At 38.9% G+C, this 20,339-nt stretch overlaps 1 protein-coding gene across 5 annotated transcripts in view; it reads right to left on the bottom strand.

The window, feature by feature from the left end:
- Positions 1-20,339, bottom strand: part of pcdh17 (protocadherin 17) — a 195,243-nt gene that overhangs the window by 154,449 nt on the left and 20,455 nt on the right. For all 5 annotated transcript variants that reach the window (XM_088993130.1, XM_088993126.1, XM_088993127.1 and 2 more), the window contains exon 3: positions 2,641-2,699. In XM_088993130.1, coding sequence (XP_088849256.1) covers positions 2,641-2,699 — 59 coding nt within the window. The remainder of the gene's footprint in view (positions 1-2,640; positions 2,700-20,339) is intronic.

Raw genomic sequence — 20,339 nt, 5'->3', positions numbered from 1 at the left:
CACAAATTTATTCATTTTTTTTTCTTGCTTGTTTTTTCTCTTTGTCATTTTTTATTTATTCTCCAGTGGAAACAAGCTAATGTTAGCAATGTCCACAGTGGGGCAAGCTAACGTTAGCAAAGCTAGCTAGCTAGTTATTGGATAGGATTTTAAAACAAAAACAGTTCTTTTGGATTCGGATGGCACCATAACGTCAAATAAATGTAGTCTCTTGTTAACTAGGTTACATATCACATTATTTAGAAATGAAACCAAAACATTTTTAACATAACATGGCAGTAGAACAATAGCATTACTTATTATGCTAGAATGCTACAATGCTAGTTAGCTTGTTATTGGATTGGATTTTAAAACGAAAACAGTTCTTTCGGCCAGTGGAAGTAAGCTAATGGCAGCAATGTCCACAGGGGGGGAAGCTAACGTTAGCAATGCTCGCTAGCTAGTTATTGCATTACATTTTAAAAAGAAAACAGTTCTTTCTTATTCTGATGACACCGTACCGTCTAGTAAGTGTAGTCGCTTATTATTTGGGTTACATATCACATTATTTATAAATGAAACCAATACATTTTAAACATAACACGGCAGTATAACAATAACATTATTTATTACCCAGAAAACTAGGAGCAATTCCCTATTCTCTCTGTCATTTTTGTTTAATTCACTCTCAAGTGGAAACAAGCTAACAATGTCCACAGTGGAACAAGCTAACGTTCGCAATGCTAGCCAGCTAGTTAGTTAGTTATTGGATTGTATTTTAAAACGAAAAGTTTTTTTCAGCCAGTGGAAGTAAGCTAATGCTGACAATGTCCACAGTGGAAGAAGATAACGTTAGCAATGCTAGCTAGCTAGTTATCGGATTGGATTTAAAAACGAAACAGTTATTTCTGATTCTGACGGCACCATAACCTCTAATAAATGTAGCATATTGTTATTTGGGTTACATATCACATTATTTTTAAATAAAACCAGTACACTTTTAACATAACACGGCAGTTAGTTGTGTTTTTTTTTTTATTCACTCTCCAGTGAGAAACAAGCTAATGTTAGCAATGTCCACAGTGGAACAAGCTAACGTTAGCAAAGCTAGCCAGCTAGTTATTCCATTGGATTTTAAAACAAAAACAGTACTTTTTGTTTCTGACGGCACCATAACCTCAAATAAATATAGTTTCTTGTTATTTGGGTTAGATATCACATTATTTATAAATGAAACCAATACATTTTTAACATAACACGGCAGTAGAACAATAACATTAATTATTACTTCAGACATATTAATTATTACTCACAAAACGAGGAGCAATTCCCTCTTCTCTTTGTCATTGTTTTTATTCACTCTCCAGTGCAAACAAGCTAATGTTAGCAATGTCCACAGTGGAACAAGCTAACGTTAGCAAAGCTACCGAGCTAGTTATTGGATTGGATTTTAAAACAAAAACAGTTTTTTTCAGATTCTGATGGTAACATAACCTCAAATAAATGTAGTCTCTTGTTAACTAGGTTACATATTACGGCTACCTAGCTAGCTATCTATTTGCTATCTATTCACTATCTAGCTGGTTACCTAGCTAGCTCGCTATTTGCTATCTATTTATTATCTATTCACTATCTAACTATCTATCTGGCTATCTACTAGTTATCTATTAGCTAGCTAGCTAACTTTCTATCTATTTGAGTTATTCCGAGTTGAGTGAACGCTGGCGAATGTGGCTGCCGCTGCTCACCCGCAGAAAAACTGATCCTGTGACTGCAAAGTGACTTTGAGAGTTTTGAAAGGCGCTTAGAAATGAAATGGATTATTATTATTAATAATTTTATTATTATTATTAGTATTACGATTATTATTATAAGTAGTAGTAGTAGTAGTAGTAGTAGTAGTAGTAGTAGCAGTATTACTCAGAAAACGATGAGCAATTCCCTCTTCTCTTTGTCATGTTTTTAATTCACTCTCCAGTGCAAACAAGCTAATATTAGCAATGTCCACAGTGGAACAAGCTAACGTTAGCGATGCTTTCTAGCTAGCTAACGTTAGCGATGCTTGCTAGCTAGCTAACTAGCTAGCTAGTTATATGATTGGATTTGCCTTTATTACTCTCGCATTGAAGAAATGTTATTTTACAGCAGCAATGCGATGAAAGTAAGAGGAAATGTAAGAAAAAAAAATGTCAAAAAATAAAAGACAGGAAACGCTGGCATGGCAACCACTCTCCGGGCGCCATTTTGAAGTCAAAAGAACATCAATAAATAAATACATACATAACATAAAAATCTATCTATTAATATGACACGTGTTCATCCTGCATGCAATGAATGACAATTGGAACAATGGATTCCCGTTTGTAAGAATAATAACAATAATAATAATAATAATAATAAGAAGAAGAAGAAGAAGAATAGTAATAATAATAATAATAATAAGAAGAAGAACAATAGCAATAACAATAATAATAATAATAATAATAATAATAATAATAATAATAATAATAATAATAATAATAATAATATGAAGAAGAAGAATAGTAATAACAATAATAACAAGAAGAAGAAGAAGAAGAAGAAGAAGAAGAAGAAGAAGAAGAAGAAGAAGAAGAAGAAGAAGAATACGGTGTGAGATGGGGTAATAGTTGCAACACCTACCTTTGAACAAACTGTTGTCTGCTTCCCATGTAATTAGGCTCAGTGGGGAAGCTGTCCGTCTGCGGAGGAGAAAAGAGGGGGAATTAAAAAAAAAAAAACAGTATGTAGCGGACCAATCCCTACTACGAAACAAGATCTCCAGGTGATTAATTATGCAGGACAAATGCTGTAAAAAAAAAGGACAGATTGCTTGAACGGAATGATGAAAAGTGAAGCTGCTCTTTATTCAGGTCTGCACATTTTATTACCCGTGTAAATTGAGCCAATTAGCAATGATTAGCTAATCGGCGTGCACAATAGCAAATGTGGCGGAAAGTCCGAAATGGAAAAAAAAAAATGGGGTAGGATATTTATCGCCAGTAATAACCATTTTTTTAACAAAGTAATACTAATGTACACAATGTGTTTATACTGTATCTCGGCTCACGTGACTTTACACATCACTTTAAAGGACAACCGACACCACTTCTATTGTGTCCCACTATGTCGGGTATTAGCATTGATACCTGTAATGTGATCCAAAGTTGACTTTGCTTAATTTTGTCTCTCTCTCATCATATCCTTATTGAGGAATGAAGATCAATGGCAGAGAGACGGAATATATGTGTGTGTGAATGAGAGGGATCCAAGTACAAGAGTGATGCTACAGGGAGAATAGATAAAGAAGGTGTTGGATTTTAAGTACAGTAAAGTCTCGTTATATCGATATCGGTTATATCGATAGTACCGCTTATTACGATACTATATGTACTTTAAAGGAGAACCAAAACCATTTTTTTTTTGGTTTCCTAACGGACATCAGAAAAACCTTTTCTAGCATCTAAAATACCCAAAACACGTAGGATGATATTTTTAGTCAAAAAAAAAAATGACTGGAAGTGTCCCAAAATTGCCGCAAAATGAGCTCGGAACTGGGCAGATTCAGAAAGTCCCGCCCCCTTGTTCGTGACGTCACGCCAGGATACAAACTGCCTCGCTCCAGAATCAAAACACAGATTCGGAAAAAGATGCTTTCTCGTTACTCATCCAGTTATGAATATGATTCCAATATAATATTATCCAACACACGACGCAAAGCTGGCAATACCACAAGATTTGGATCCATTTTGACACTATTTCGCTGGCCAATCTACAACATCTCGAAACTCATTTGTATTCTTTGGCTTTTGACTCAGCATGACTCAGATTTGATATTTAGTTTGACAGTTTTTTTTTTTTAATGTGTTATGGCTTTGTTATTTGTGAATCGTTTATTGTCGCGTATGTGCTAATTGCTCCGTGTACAGCATTTTGTATAGAGCGGTGGTTTCTTTTAAAGGACAACCGAAACCTCTAGTTGTGTCCATAATTTTTCAAATGACTTCAAATGACTTCTACTGAGCGCATTTGACAAAGATTACAGCGCATATAGCGATATTTTACCTTTTAAGACTCACGCTGAATATTCAGTAAGCCTTGTTTTCAAGTTGATGACAATACCCAAAGTGATGTCACGGAGGGAACGCCCCTGACCGAGAAAGCCACACACAATGCATTTCGGCTACTTTTTTTCGTCTGAAAACACAGTGTCGATGGCGAAATTAGAAAGAAAACGACATAACGCGATTGTGAACCGTTGTGCGTCGCAGCCAATTGCGGTAAGACGCATAAAGAAGGTGTTAAGTCGACACAAATTCCCAGCGGACAAATCAGCCCATTTGCAACAGAGCTTGTAGGCCATCTTGTGCACTTTCTGGGCGCTACATTGCAGTCCAGACGGCTGGAATTGATACGGAAGGACTTCTTTAATCGATTGCAACCATGTATGCTTTCCTCTTCAGAACTGTTTGAATCATATTCATAACATATACACATCCGGTTATGAATATGATTCAAATAGTTCTGAAGAGGAAAGCATACATGTTTGCAATCGATTAAATAATGTATTCCGTGCCATTTTGAGGTATCTGGGGGCGGGAAATGTAGCACCAAAAATAGGCAGAAAATGGCAACAAAGCTCCGTGTAAGGAATTAATCAGCCTGTGGAAAAGGGCTGATTAATTCCTTAATTTTCAGACCAAACAAAGTGCAGCAAAATGCATTGACGTGATGGAAGGACTGCTACAATGTGTCCGTTATTCGGTCAGGGGCGTTCCTTCAGTGACGTAACGTGACGACTAGTCACCAACTCAAAAACAAGACTTCCGGAATATTCAGCGCGAGTCTTAAAAGATAAAATATCGCTATATGCGGTGGAATCTTTGTCAAATACGCTCAGTGGAAGTCATTTGAAGCCATTTCACTAATTATATTAATTAACTTGTCCGGAGACGTCGGTTGTCCTTTAAGCGTCAATTTCCACAAATCATTTCCGATGTAAACGTGACGTCTGCCTGTTGCGTCAACGCAAAGAAAAATAAAAAAAGGCATGGAAGAAACTCCTGTGGCATCGTGTCCAGTCAATTTCCAGAAAGCCGATGAAACGTCGTGACTGACCAAAGACACCATTAACCGTGGAGTCACTTCTCCTCAGCGCTCGAGACTTGATCTCGCCAGTACTCGAAACAGCTTCCACTGGCAGTCCGTAATTATAGCAAAGTGTACCATGCCAGTGTTTTTTTAATGATGGCAATTGATGTAAAAGGTCACCATTACCCCGCAGCGCCGAGTGGCCTTTCGACAAATTCCTGTCGCTCGTCTTAAAGAGTGAAAACAGAAGAAGAAAAAAGTTGAGAAGCGATTAAAAAAAAAAAAAAAATGGTGTCAAATTAGAGGAAGAATTAGATTAAAACGGCATCGCCGTAACACTTCATCGGCTTTCTGGAAATTGACTGAACACGATGCCACAAGGGCTTCTTTCATGCCTTTTTTTTTATTGTTCTTTGCGTTGACGCCAAAGTATGAAACGCAACAGGCAGACGTCACGTTTACATCGGAGATGATTTGTGGAAATTGACGCTGAAGTTCAAACGGGATCTTACGCTCTCTATTTGTAAAACGCCATTAACTCGTCAACCCTAATAATTAAACAAATTAAAAAAAAAACATCAATAGACAACTAAATAAATACATACATAAATATATACACAAATAAATATATACAGTACATACATACATAAATACACAAATAAATAAATACACAAATAAATAAATAAATAAATAAATAAATAAAGCAACAGTACAAAACCATGTTTTCTCGTATAAATAATAATAAAGAATAATAGATAATAAAGAATAAATAATAAATAAACTACAGTAAAGTCTCGTTATATCGATATTCAAGGGAGTCTGAAAAATATCGATATAACCGGGACTATCGATATATCCGACCCTGTTTGCATGTAATTTTCTCCGTGCCTGCATAGAAATAGTATCGATATAACTGGGACTATCGATATATCCGATATCGATATAACGAGACTTTACTGTATAATGCAACAGTGCGAAACCATGTTTTCTCGTGTAAATAATAATAAAGAATGAATAATAATAATAATAAATACATAATAATGAAATAATAAATACATTAATAAATAAACTTGTCATGATCTGGTTGGCGACCAACGGGGGGCGACGTCAGCCCTGCCTGCAGCCTCGCAGGTGCTGGTCGTTTTAATCACTGACACTTAAAAGGACACCCGGCACGACCATCCGGTGTCGGTTCATTGTTTGCTGCATGCTTTGTCTGCAATCGCATGCATTGTATGCTGTGCATGTGTTTGTTTAACATTGGCGGACTTTTACACTTGGTTTTCGTTTGATACTTTTTTCTGTTCAGATGATTTTGATGTTTTACATTTTGTTCCTGCTGACCTTCATTTTAATACAATTTGTCAAACAACCTCCTGCTCACTCCTGCCTGCTTTTTGGGATCCGCACCTGCCATCACCACCTTGAAAAACGTGACAAAACTAAATAAATCAAATAAATAAATAAATAAACAAATAAACACATAAATAAATACATACATACATAAATACATAAGTGCATAAATAAATACACAAAGAAATACAGTACATAAATACATAAGTGCATAAATAAATACACAAAGAAATACAGTACATACATACATACATAAATACACAAATAAATAAATGAATACATAAATAAATAAATGAATAAATAAATAAATAAATAAGTGCGTTCATAAATACACAAATAAAGAAATACAGTACATACATACATAAATACACAAATAAATAAATAAATAAATAAACTATAATGCAACAGTACAAAAGCATGTTTTCTTGTATAAATAATAATAATAAATAATAAAAAGAATACATAATAATGAAATAATGAATACATTAATAAATAAAGTAGAATACAACAGTCCAAAACCATATATTATCGTATGCATGATAATAAATAATAAAGAATAAAAATAATAAAGATATAATAATGACATGAATAAATAAACTATAATCGGGGAAAAGGATCAGAGAGAAAATTCCTCGCGGAGGTTTTTTTATTTATTTATTTTTCATCTGCACAGCTTGGCTCACAGTCGATAAACCATTTCAATCTGTTGTATGAAAAGGAGCAGTTGAAGGTCAGAGAGGAAACCTCGATACTTTGAACTATACGTGCTTACTTTGACATCTTTAACCACCAGCGCCGAACACTCCATTCCTCCATGGTGCATTTTTTTTTTTTTTTCTCAAAAGAAAACACCCAGACAATATATCAAAGGTTGGATGTAGAAGGAAGAACGCTTGTTTAAAATCATTTCGGCATTGAAATGCTAATAGAGAAAAATAATAATAATAATACAGTGATACCTCGGTTTACGAACCCTTTGGCTTACGAACTTTTCGGTTTACGAACGTTAAATATATGAACATTTTACCTTGGCATACGAACTATTTTTCGGAGCGCCACAATGAGTGATGTGTCGTTGCCGAACGAGCCCGTTCTCCTAACAAGGAAATGGCAGCCAACGTTTTTTTGTCCTCTAATCCCCGCCCCCAATCTTTGGTGAAAGCCACATGATTGGTCAAGAATGCAGCAGTGAGGAGAGGGCGGGGTTAAACATTAAAGAGACAGGCAGACGACAGTGAGAGAGTGAGAAAATGGAGAGAAAGCAGTGACATTTGGACTTGTTTCAACTTTGATAGTTCAAAGGCAGAGTGTAGACTGCAAGGTTAAAATATCCCATCAATCAGGCTCCACAAATAACCCGCACAAGCCATCTGTACACTTGATGCAAAAAGCTATCAACCCAGCTAAACAGAACGCAATAGATGAGGAACAAGGTAAAATGATGGCAGAGAAAGCACCTACAAGGGATCAAGATGGTGAAAGAAGAAGGCTACGTTCCTCATCAAGTGTTTAATGCTGATGAAAGCGGCCACTCCATTCTATCAAGCCATCAACGACCATCACAAAGGTCAACAAAATCACTTTATTATATAGTACAGTTTATTTCTTTAATTATAATACCATAGCACCTTTATTATACATAAAATAAGGTCTATTTTGTGTAATTTTAAGGCTTACAAAATTAGAAAATGATGTTTGATGGGGACCTGGGAACTGATTATTCTCATATTAATGGTTTCCTATGGGAAATTAATGTTTGGGATACACACTTTTCGCCTTATGCACTGTCTGGGAACCAATTGAGTTCATAAGCCAAGGTATCACTGTACTTACTTTTTGATTCTAACCACCCTCTACAACACAAACTAGGAGTTATCAGAACCCTCCAGCATAGGGCTAAACTAATAGCAACAAGCATCGAAGGTAGAGAAAAGGAGTGAAAACATGTCAGGAGAGCACTCTCTAACTGTGGGTACCTTCAAAGAAGTACAGATGACGGCTGAAGAAACCTTCTCATACTAGTGCAACGTGTTCTACCGGAGCCAAATTCCTTGTGTGTTCTTGATACTTGGCCAATAAAGATGAGTCTGATTCTGGCTTCTAAAATCAACGCCTGTATCTCGGTGGCGACGCCTCACATGGGATGGGGTTGCGTTTACAGAATCGCAAAAGCGTGTCATCCCAAACGACGTACTCCTTTTTCTAGCGTGTGCAGCGAGAGAGATCGTAAAAATGGGGGTGATAGAAAGACCAAGTACTACGTAAGTGCAAAAAGCATATTCTCTATTCCCACGAAGGCCCTAAGACTGACCAAGCAGACAGAAGAAGCATTGAGACAAATGGGACAAGCACATCAGACTGCTATTTCACTCTGCGGCCACGTTGCCGTCGTTTGTTCGTTTTCACGGGGAAAGCATGCGGAAAGGTGTGCGACGGGGGTGTGTGTGAGAGAGACGGCGAGAGAGTTGAAGCCGTCAGAGGAATGAATGGTCAGTGAAGAGGAAAAGTGGCAGCTTCTCTTTGACACGCCATTGGACTGCAATGGTTGACGACGCCTCCACTTACTCTGGATCGCTATCAGACAGACGTTTGTTCTTCAGTGGCTGCATGAGTACCTTTCAAAACGGATTTGGATCAGGACCGCAACAGACTATTTGGCAAAGGACGCAGGTATAGAGAGTGAGTGAGAGAGAGAAAGAGAGATGTGGGCGGTGGGGGAGAGTGCTCGCATCAGGGGAACGCTTGTTTCTTCCTGTTGGAAAGGTGTCAAAGTAAGCAAGCAGTCCAAATGGGAAGACTTGGGAAAGGATCAAACACAAGCAAAAATGAGGTTAGCGCATAGAAAGCAACGTGCCCAGTGGCAAAGCATCACAAACAAACAAACAAAGAAGAGGAGTGGGCAAAGCGAGCCAAGGATGACAAAGGATATAATGTCCAAAAGAAAAAAAAGCTTCAGGGATAGCAAACAATAATTAGCCGACATTGATTACTTGGTGGCTTCAAAGCAATTGACGGTGATCACATCTAATTAGCGGGTCGGACGCCTCTCGGAGGAGATAAAAGAAAGATCGGTTCAACGGGCGCAAAAGTCGCCCGTGTCCGCCTGACCATCTTCCGAATCGAATCGGGGAAGTCCAACGAAGGCCTACCCGTTCAACCGCCGTAGCTAAAAACGCTAAAAGCCTCCGACGATTGCAGATGAATGTTGATTGTCAAACAATCAATATCAAATGACTCTATTCATTGACTTTAGTACAGTTATACCTCGGTTTACGAACCCCTTGGCTTACAAACTTTTCCGTTTACAAACGTTAAATGTATGAACATTTTACCTTGGCAAATGAACTAGTTTTCGGGGTACACACAGAGCAGAATGAGTGATGTGTTGTTCATGAACGAGCCCGTTCTCCTAATAAGAAAATGGCAGCCGACTAGTTTTTGTCCTCTATTCCCCGCCCCCAGTCTTCTGTTAAAGCCACGTGATTGATCAAGAACGCAGCAGTGAGGGGAGGTGGTTTAAAAATTAAAGAGACAGGCAGACGACAGAGAGAGAGTGACAAAATGGATAGAAAACAGTGACACTTAGACTTGTTTCAACTTTGATAGTTCAAAGGCAGAGTGTAGACCGCAAGGTTAAAATATCCCATCAATCAGGCTCCACAAAAAAACCCGCACAAGCCATCTGTACACTTGATGCAAAAAGCTCTCAACCCAGGCTAAACAGAACACAATTGATGAGGAACAAGGCAAAATTATGGCAGAGAAAGCACCTACAAGGGATTATTCCTCAAGATAGTGAAAGAAGAAGGCTACGTTCCTCATCGAGTGTTTAATCCTGATGAAAGTGGCCATTCCATTCCATCAAGCCATCAATGACCATCACAAAGGTCAATAAAATGACTTTATTATACAGTACAGTTCATTTCTTGAATTATAATACCATAGCACATGTATTCTACAAAAAATAAGGTATATTTTGTGTAGTTTTGAGGCTTATTTAGTAGAAAATGCTGATGAAAGCGGCCACTCCATTCCATCAAGCCATCAACGACCATCACAAAGGTCAATAAAACAACTTTATTATACAGTACAGTTCATTTCTTTAATTATAATACCATAGCACATTAATTATACATGAAATAAGGTATATAAGTTATTTTGTGTAGTTTTAAGGCTTAGAAAATTAGAAAATGATGTTTGATGGGGACCTGGGAACGGATTACTCTCATTTTAATGGTTTCCTATGAGAAATTACTTTTTGGGATACACACTTTTCACTTCACACACTCTGTCTAGGAACCAATTACGTTCGTAAGCCAAGGTATCGCTGTAGTTGGCAGGTACGTAAAGCCATTTCATATTTTTCATTGCCTTCTCAAACTATTTAAAAAACGGATCCTAAAACGGTCCGGACCCTCTTTTGGTATTCTCATTATGACTTCATGAATGCTGATTGAGGCGTATGTACGTATGTACGTATGTACGTACGTACACCTTGATAAGTCTCTTTCCTTTTTTTGTGTTTTGGGCTGAGTTAGCAACGGTTGAAAGCAAGGTCAATGCTGACTCCAGACTTGCGAGTTAACGGCAAAGACGCACTCAAGTATTGACGAGGACACGCCGAGTGATTAGCGGCACCCGCACCACCATTGCATGCTGTGCCCGTAGTCGCTACTTCCTTCACAAGGGCAATTGAACAATTAAGCATCCGCCAGCATTTTTTTTCCCCTTCTCCGCCATTATTAACTCATTCGCTGCCATTCCTGAATTTATTCGGGAATTAAAAAGTGTGATGTGGACTGCCATTCCCAAATTTGCTCTTTTTTTTCTTGTTTGGGTGTTGACAAAGCGTTGGTCAGACCTCTGGCAATGGTTTTCCCTTCCACAAGGGGCAGACTTTCCCCCTTTTTCATTTTTGAGATTTTGTCCTGCTTCAGCTTTTGTTAAATTGCTATATAAATCAATATGTATGTATTGCATTGTATTTTGGACAACCACCCTAATTTCAAGCTCATGTAACTCCAGAACCATATAATTTAGGAATTAACTACAGGTAACATCCGAGTTACGACCGGGTTCCGTTCCGACAAAAACGGTCGTAAGTCAAACGGTCTTCAATCCAAAAGCATTCAAAATGGCTGACGCGAGGATCACGTCTCCGATACCAAACAATGTCAATCTGTTGTTTTTAGGCAACATTTTCTATTGAATACGATTACATATCAAAATGTTGGCAGTTCATTTATAAATCTTACAACTTTTAGTGTGACCCAGAGAGAAAAATACCCAGAGAGAGAGAGAGAGCGACCCAGAGAGAAGCATTTGCCTTTCGTCCATGTTAGCGCTTCGTTACAGCTTCAGCTCTTGTTAAAGCGCTACATAAACCAGCTGCCCTCATTTCAAGGTCCGATAACTCCAGACTCGTATCATTTAGGAATTAACTCTTTGTTTCTAATGAAAGAAGAGAATCTAAATTTTCTAACACTGTATTCAATGTTGATGTTGTCTTAAAACCCAATATTCTGTGGGTCGTAGAATTTGAGTGACAATGACAAAAACCCTGGCACGGGAATGGACATACAGTAAACTCTCGTTATATCGATATTGGTTATATCGATAGTACTGCTTATTACGATACTATTTCTATGAACGCAAGGAGAAAATTTACATGCCGCAGGATGGGATATATCGATAGTCCGGTTATATCGATATTTTTTGCAGCCCCCGCGCGCTATGAAAGAAACCTGTCCACCCTTGATCCACATTCATGACGTTTCTACCACGACTGAAATAAAAATAATTTACATTAAAAAATAATAAATAAATAAAACAAGCAAGGCGGTAAAACCTCATTGCTAATGAAATGCAAGAAAAAGATCCCTTTGGAATTGATAGTACGGCAGCCATTCTGGGATAAAAGGCTTTTTTTTCTCCTGTGGATCCCCAAAAGCCAAGAAACCAAGGCCAGATCTATGAAACACGCGTGTATATACGATCAACACGTGCTATGATTCACGTACGCACACGCAGCATCCACCTAAAGAACTTTTCTTTGCGTCGCTTCAAACATAGAACGCGCCGTCCTGTTTCAGTGTTCAAGGTGACCTTGTCGTGTGCTAGCATTTGCTCACTTTAAGGACCATTTGCTTGTATTAGCTAGCAAGATAGCTTTCTTATCTGTTTGAGTTGAGGAAAAACTTATCCAACAGTGACCTTGAGAGTTTTGAAAGGCGCTTATAATAATAATAAAAACAATAAATGTCATTTCTAAGCGCCTTTCAAAACTGTCAAGGTCACGTTACAGTCACAGGATCAGTTTTTCTGTGGGTGAGCAGCGGCAGCCACACGCGCCAGCGTTCATTCAACCGGGAAGTAACTCAAACATATAGCAAGCTAACTAGCCAGCGGATAGTCAATAGCTAGCGAGTAGATAACTAACACCTAGCGAATAGATAGCTGATTGATATTTATTCGATATCCAATAGCTAGCGAGTAGATAGCAGATTTATATATATTCACTAGCTATTAGCTATCTAGTCACTAGCTATCTAATTGAGTTACTGCTCACCCAAATAAAAACGTATCCAACAGTGACCTTGAGAATTTTGAAAGGCACTTACAGCTATCTATTCGCTAGCTAATAGCTATCTATTTGCTAGCTATTAGTTATCCATTCACTAGCTATTAGCTATCTATTCGCGAGCTAGCTAGCTTGCTATTTATTTGAGTGACTGCTTACTCAAAGAAAAACTTATCCAACAGTGACCTTGATAGTTTTGAAAGGCGCTTATAGCTATCTATTCGCTAGCTAATATGTATCTATTCGCTAGCTAATAGCTATCCATTCGCTAGCTATTAGCTATCTATTCCCTAGCTATTCGTCATGATGTCGTTTCTCAGCGAATAAGAAAAGGCAAGAAGTCTACTTTTGTTCCCTGAAAGAATCTTCAAGGGGTCCCCTCTGACTCGTCATTATGTTGAATGCTAGCTTTGTTCAGTGGGAGCAAAGCCCCTCAATTCAAGGAGGCCATTTAGCGCCATCCTGATGGCCATCTCGGCGCTTTCAGCGACTTGGTGGAGTCGACTCGCATTTATTGACCTCCTCGCCCTTCATCGCAAAACAGTGTCAAAGGGGCTTCGCGTGCTCGCAGTCGACCGGTATTCGCCACATCCCTGACCTTAACCTCCAGGAGGGCGAGGATAATCTCAACACACCCCAGCCCAAAACAATCAGAAGGGGGTGCAGATGGGAGAACCCCCTTCTGAACCGTTGAGTGTTGCACCAAGACCACTATTTGATACTAGTTGACACACATTCCCAGCAGACAAATCAGCCCATTTCCAACGGAGCTTGGGCGCCATCTTGTGCATTTTCTGGGACGCTACATTGGAGGACTTCTTGAATCGATGGCAAACATGTATGCTTTCCTCTTCAGAACTATTTGAATCATATTCATAACTGGATGAGGAAGAAGAAAGCATCATTTTTCCAAATCTGAATTCTCTGAAGCCATTGTTTTGATTCTGGAGCACGGCAGTGTGTGAAGGAGTATCCTGGTGTGACGTCACAAACAAGGGGGCGGGACTTTCTGAAATTCGGCATCTCCGATGTCATTTTGATGTCGTTTTGGGACACTAGAAGTCATTTTTATTGCTGTTTTGCATTTGACTAAAAATATCAGCCTGCGTGTTTTGGGCATTTTAGATGTTATAAAACGTTTTTTTCTGATGTCAGTTAGGAAACAAAAAAGTGGTGTCGGTTGTCCTTTAAATGTGTACATGGTGCTTCAAGAATACCCCAAAACAGATTTGGCAATGATTAGCAATCCCATACAAGAAGACAATCGAGTATAATCTCTTTTTGTAAAGGTCAGTCGAGCCTTTTGTAGAATAGTAGAAATAACTACCTCCCCCCCCTCCCTCCGTCAAAAAATAAAGAAATAATGACATTTAAAGACACATGCGACAGTCTGCTTTGGCTTTCATTCGTCTTCCATCTCGCAACACCCACGCGACCACTTATGCCTCTCCACCTGGGGAGTACACGGACTCAAGATGTCAGTGTGACACTTTTTTTTTTTCCGGCAATGTGCGAGAGGTCTGTTTTCACTTACTAATCTGGACGTGGGAAGGAAGGAAGGAAAGTACAGTGATATCCTGGCTTACCAACTTAATTGGTTCCCAGACAGAGTGTGTAAGGCGAAAAGGGTGTATCCCAAAAATTAATTTCCCATAGGAAACCATTAAAATGAGAAGAATCCATTCCCAGGTCCCCATAAAACATCATTTTCTACTTTTCCAAGCCTTAAAACTACACACAATATACCTTATTTTATGTATAATAAATGTGATATGGTATTGTAATTAAAGAAATAAACTGTACAGTATAACAAGGTAGTTTTATTGACCTTTGTGATGGTCGTTGATGGCTTGATGGAATGGAGTGGCCACTTTCATCAGCATTAAACATTTGATGAGGAACGTAGCCTTCTTCTTTCACCATCTTGAGGAATGATCCCTTGGAGGTGCTTTCTCTGCCATCATTTTATCTAGTTCCTCATCAATTGTGTTCTGTTTAGCTGGGTTGATAGCTTTTTGCATCAAGTGTACAGATGGCTTGTGTGTGTTATTTGTGGAGCCTGAGTGATGGGATATTTTAACCTTGCAGTCTACACTCTGTCTTCGAACTATCAAAGTTGAAACAAGACCAAATTTCACTGTTTTCTATCCATTTTCTTACTCTCTGTCGTCTGTCTGTCTCTTTAACCGAAGACTGGGGGCGGGGAATATAGGACAAACATAAAGTCGGCTGCCATTTTGTAGTTAGAAAGGGCTCGTTCGCGAACGACACACCACTCATTGTGTGTATCCCGAAAAATAGTTGGTATGCCAAGGTAAAATGTTCATAAATGTAATGTTCGTAAACCGAAAAAATAGGAGGGAAAGAAAGGCATAGCGCTACACCATTCCATTCATCATCGGCGTTAGCGTCGAAAGCGCCAAATCTGCTCCGAGTTAACATTGAGCCACAGTGCTTCTTCCGCGGCACTTTATTCATTAAGACGGTGCGCAGAGATCAATATGGCAGACGTATACACTGTACTGTTGACAAGATAATCTCATCATTATGAATTTGGCTCGGGTCGTCAGGAACAAGAGCAATTGCAACACTTATCAGCAATGACAAGTGCCAGCCGGGAAAGAGAGAAAAAAAAGCTTGAAACGAGAGCTTGTTTCTTGAGATCCTTTTTATAAAGGCTTAAAAGAAAGGAAAGAAAAAAAAAGATGATCAAATGTAGCGTCGCAGGACAAAATATTGCATCGTCAATAAGAAACAAGAGCAATAAGAGGAATTGATCGGGAAGTTAAAAGCCCTCTTTGAGATATAACACCGGTTTGGGACCGATCGAGGGATTTGGTGTCATGGAAAAGAAAGACGATGAGGCATAAAAGACAGGCCCAACTCTATTTGCGATCTATTAGCTGTCTATCTATTTGCTATCTATGTGCTATCTATTAGCCATATGGCTATCTAGATAAATAGCTAACTATCTAGATGCCTATTAGCTAACTATTAGCTAGTTAGCTTTCTATCTATTTGAGTTACTTCTGGGTTGAGTGAAAGCTGGCGCATGTGGCTGCCGCTGCTCAACCGCAGAAAAACTGATCCTGTGACTGTAAAGTGACCTTGAGAGTTTTGAAAGGCACTTATAAATACAATGTATTATTATTATTATCAGTAGTAGTAGTAGTATTAGTTTTCACTAATATTATTAATATTATGATATTAATTATATTATATTAATATTATTATTATCATCACTATGATTATTATCATTATTATTATTATTGTTATTATATACAGTGATATCTCGGTTTACGAACGCTTTAGCTACAGAACTTTTTGCCCTATGAACGTTAAATTTGCGAGAATATAATCTTGGCATAAGAACTCTTTTTTGGGAAACAGACAGAGCGCCACAATGAGTGACGTGTCTTTCGCGAACGAGCCGGTTCTTGGATCTCCTGAAATGGCAGCCGGCATTTTTTTTCCTTGATTCCCCGCCCCCAGTCCTTGGTTAAAGCCGAACGGAAGTGGTCAAGATCCGTGGGAGGAAATAGGAGGGACACGCAGCAGTGAGCGGGGGGAGGGGTTACAGAAACAGAAACACACACGCACACACAAAAGGGAGACGACAGAGCTTGAAACAAAAAAAAAAAAGTGAAAAAAAAACAAATAACAAGTGAAATGGTCAGAAAATGGATAGAATACACTGAAATTGGGACGCGTTTCAACTTTATTGATAGTTCAAAGGCAGAGTGTAGACTGCAAGGTTAAAATTGCCATCAATCAGGCTCCACAAATAACCCGTGCAAGCCATCTGTACAATTTGAAGAGAACATACAAGCAAGGGAACCAGCTATTTATAAAGTTTCTAGTGTGTCTGCCTGCATCTGTTGCAATATCGCAACTTCCAAGATGTACAACCCAGAGCTCCTTCAGACACTTTATTCAAAAAACTATCCATTCCATCAAGCCTTCAACGACCATCACAAAGGTAAATAAAACGACTTTATTATACAGTACAGTTTATTTAATTAATTACAATGCAATTGCATGTTTATCATACAAAATATACGGTATATTTTGTGTAGTTTTAAGGATTATCTAGTTGAAAATTATGTTTTATGGGGACCTTGGAACGGATTATTCTCATTTTAATGGTTTCTTATGGGAAATAAATGTTTGGAATATACACCTTACACAAACATTCTGGGAGGCAATTAGGTTTGTAAGCAAAGGTATCACTGTACTACGTTCTCATAGCCATTAGCATTTTCAGTCGTTGCTTTCAAGAAATGAAAAAAAAAAAACATGGGTGTGGGGTTGTTGATTTCTGCCGAGCCACCAGCCTTTTGTTTTGGCAATAGCGTGTCGACGTGCCGATTCAGGCCGATTTTGTTGCTATAAACACATAACAGTCATAGCAAAGCACCGAAGGGGCTGTCATTTCGCTCCAGGCTTGAAGACGCTGGGAGTCACATTTCAAACCAGGTGCCACCTGGTAAGCGGCAGACAGCGCGAACGGCTGGGTTAGCGACACCTTCCCACAAACACCCGTTGTCCGCGTGAACAGACGGGCAAAGAGAAAGAAAAAATACCACAGCCGTTTCGGAAATACAGACGGTCACTAGCTTTCGAACGAGATACTTTCTGAGTGGGCGATCGTAAGGTGAATTTGGTTGTAAGTTGCTTCAGGGCTATATTTTGTATGGAATGTATATTTAAGTTAAACACTGATTGGGCGCTGATTGGTAAGCCTTGGTGTCCATCACGGAAACATCCAGCCCTTGAAACCTCCAATGTGACTGAGTGTGTGAAGGAAGCACAGTAAAGACACTCCCCAACTTACGAACGAGATACTGTAGTTCTTAATGTGATATAGTTGCTTCAGTGCTATATTTTGTCTGGAATGCATGTTAAAGGCCTATATAAGTATGTTTAAAGGACAACCAACGTCTCCGGACAAGTTGTGTCCATAATTTGTAAAATGGCTTCAAATGACTTCTACTGAGCATATTTTACAAATATTCCAGCGCGTATAGCTATATTTTACCTTTTAAGACTCACGCTGAATATTCAGGAAGTGTTGTTTTTGAGTTGGTGACGAGTCCGTACATGACGTCACTGAAGGAACGCCCCTGACCGACAAAAAGACACATTGTCGCAGTCCTTCATCACATCAATGTATTTTGCTGTACTGTTTATCTGAAAACCTTGATGTTGCACCCAAAAGCCGCCAGAAGAGGGTGTCAGAGCTCCATGGAAGGAATTTATCAGCCTGTGGAAACGGGCTGATTCATTCCTCACGGGAGCTAGTCGCCATTTTTGGGTGCGACATTCCCCCCGCCCATTTGCCTCAAAATGTCACGGAAAAAAATCTTTAATCGATTGCAAACTTGTATGCTTTCCTCTTCAGAACTATATGAATCATATTCATAACTGGATGTGTAACAAGAAAGCATATTCTCCGAATCTGAAGCCATTGTTTTGATTCACAGGCAATGCAAGACGTCTTGGCGTGACGCCACGAACTGGGGGCGGGACTTTCTGAAAATGCCAAATTCGCAGCTCAATTTTTTTGCAGATTTTGGACACTTTCAGTCATTTTTATTGGTGTTTTGCCTTTGAATAAAAATATCATACTGCGTGTTTTGGGTATTTTAGATGCAAGAAAACGTTTTTCTGATGCCAGTTAAGAAACAAAAAAGTGACGTTGGTTGTCCTTTAAGGTTTATATAAGTATGTTTAAGGCTTGTATAAGAAACCTGTATTGGTTTGTAGTTAAAAATAAAAATGTAATAAAATATATGCTCTATAAACATGTACATGTACAACTGAAGAGAAGACTACATATGTTACTACAAAAATGTTCGGTTGTACCGTTGTTTGTAAATTGAATGTTTATAAGTAGGGGAGTGTCTGTACGCAGGCAATCGCCAGCCGGCTCGGCCGGAAAAAAAGCATGCAATACAAAATCGAACTGACAGCATCTCTGTCCAAACATTTTTCGACATACAGTACCTGCCAAAATGTTCGTATGTACCGTTTTTCATAACCCCAATGTTCGTAAGTTGAATCGCAACACCGGGCATACGTGATTGAGATCAAAATGTCTTCATGTGGGCAAAGAGCCATTTTGTTTTGATGTGTACTTTGGTGAAATTACAGCAAATGAGATGATTTTCACGGGACAGTATATCCGGTCAGTCAATTAATCACTTCGCTGGTGGTGCCGGAGAAGCGCTGAGCAATAAAAGACAAGGACAAGGACGGCGCGAGGGATAAATCATTTCCTTCAACTAATGAGGGAGAAGGTGAGAAGAGCTCCACATAATTTCTTGTCGGAGCTGCATGGCGTTTCGGTGGTGGCACATGTCTAGAGGGCAGAGTGTCACTCTCTCACGCTGAACCGATGCCAAAGCACAGCGGAGTGAGATCCACTTTGTTTGACTTTGAAAATGATTTATAGCTCGCTGGACCGAGTACTGCCAGTTCGCAGAATGCATTGTCTGCACGGTTGGCCTCCCGTGCGCTGGTGGGGAACATTCCATATCTTGCTCCCCAACTTACAAACATTACGAATAACGGGGCATATGGACATTTTTGGGGGTACAGTAGGTCGATATTATTTTTCACTACAAACCAACACAGGTTACTTATACAAGCCTCAAACATACTTAGATAGACCTTATACATATTTATATAAGCCTTAAACATATGTTCCATAGAAAATATAGCACTGAAGCAACTTATGAACAAATTCATCTTACGAACGAATATTCGGAATGTATCTCGTTTGTAAGTGGGGAGCGTCTGTATTTTAGAAACGGACGATATATTTTTATGACTTCAACATACATTCCATACAAAATATAGCACTGAAGCAACTTACGAACAAATTCAACTTACGAACGACTGCTTGGAACGTATCTCGTTCGTAAACTGGAGAGTGTCTGAATTTTCGAAACGGACGTCATAGTTTTATGACTTCAACACACATTCCATACAAAGTATAACACTGAAGCAACTTACGAAAAAATTCACCTTACGAACGACAGCTCCGAAGGTATTTCGTTTGTAAAGTGGTGAGCGTCTGTACCGCAAAACCTGTGACAGCCATGATTTTTCCCGCTCGCCTTACATATATACTCAATGCAAATGGAATTTTGACGCCAACGCCAACCAAACGCAAACGTCATTTCATGGTCATCACGGTGCAACGTCTGAAGGCCGCCAACGACAAACATTCCAACGGAGGCACACTTTCGTTTCATACACCGCAGGGAAATTAAGAGTGAAATAATGAATCATCCTCCGTTAGTTTGGATTGACA

This window comes from Hippocampus bargibanti, linkage group LG03 (assembly GCF_051943395.1).
Source record: "Hippocampus bargibanti isolate YZ-2025 linkage group LG03, ASM5194339v1, whole genome shotgun sequence".
NCBI classification, from domain to species: Eukaryota; Metazoa; Chordata; class Actinopteri; order Syngnathiformes; family Syngnathidae; genus Hippocampus; species Hippocampus bargibanti.
Note: the sequence above shows the minus strand (reverse complement) of the source record. Positions and strands in the feature narration are given on the sequence as shown.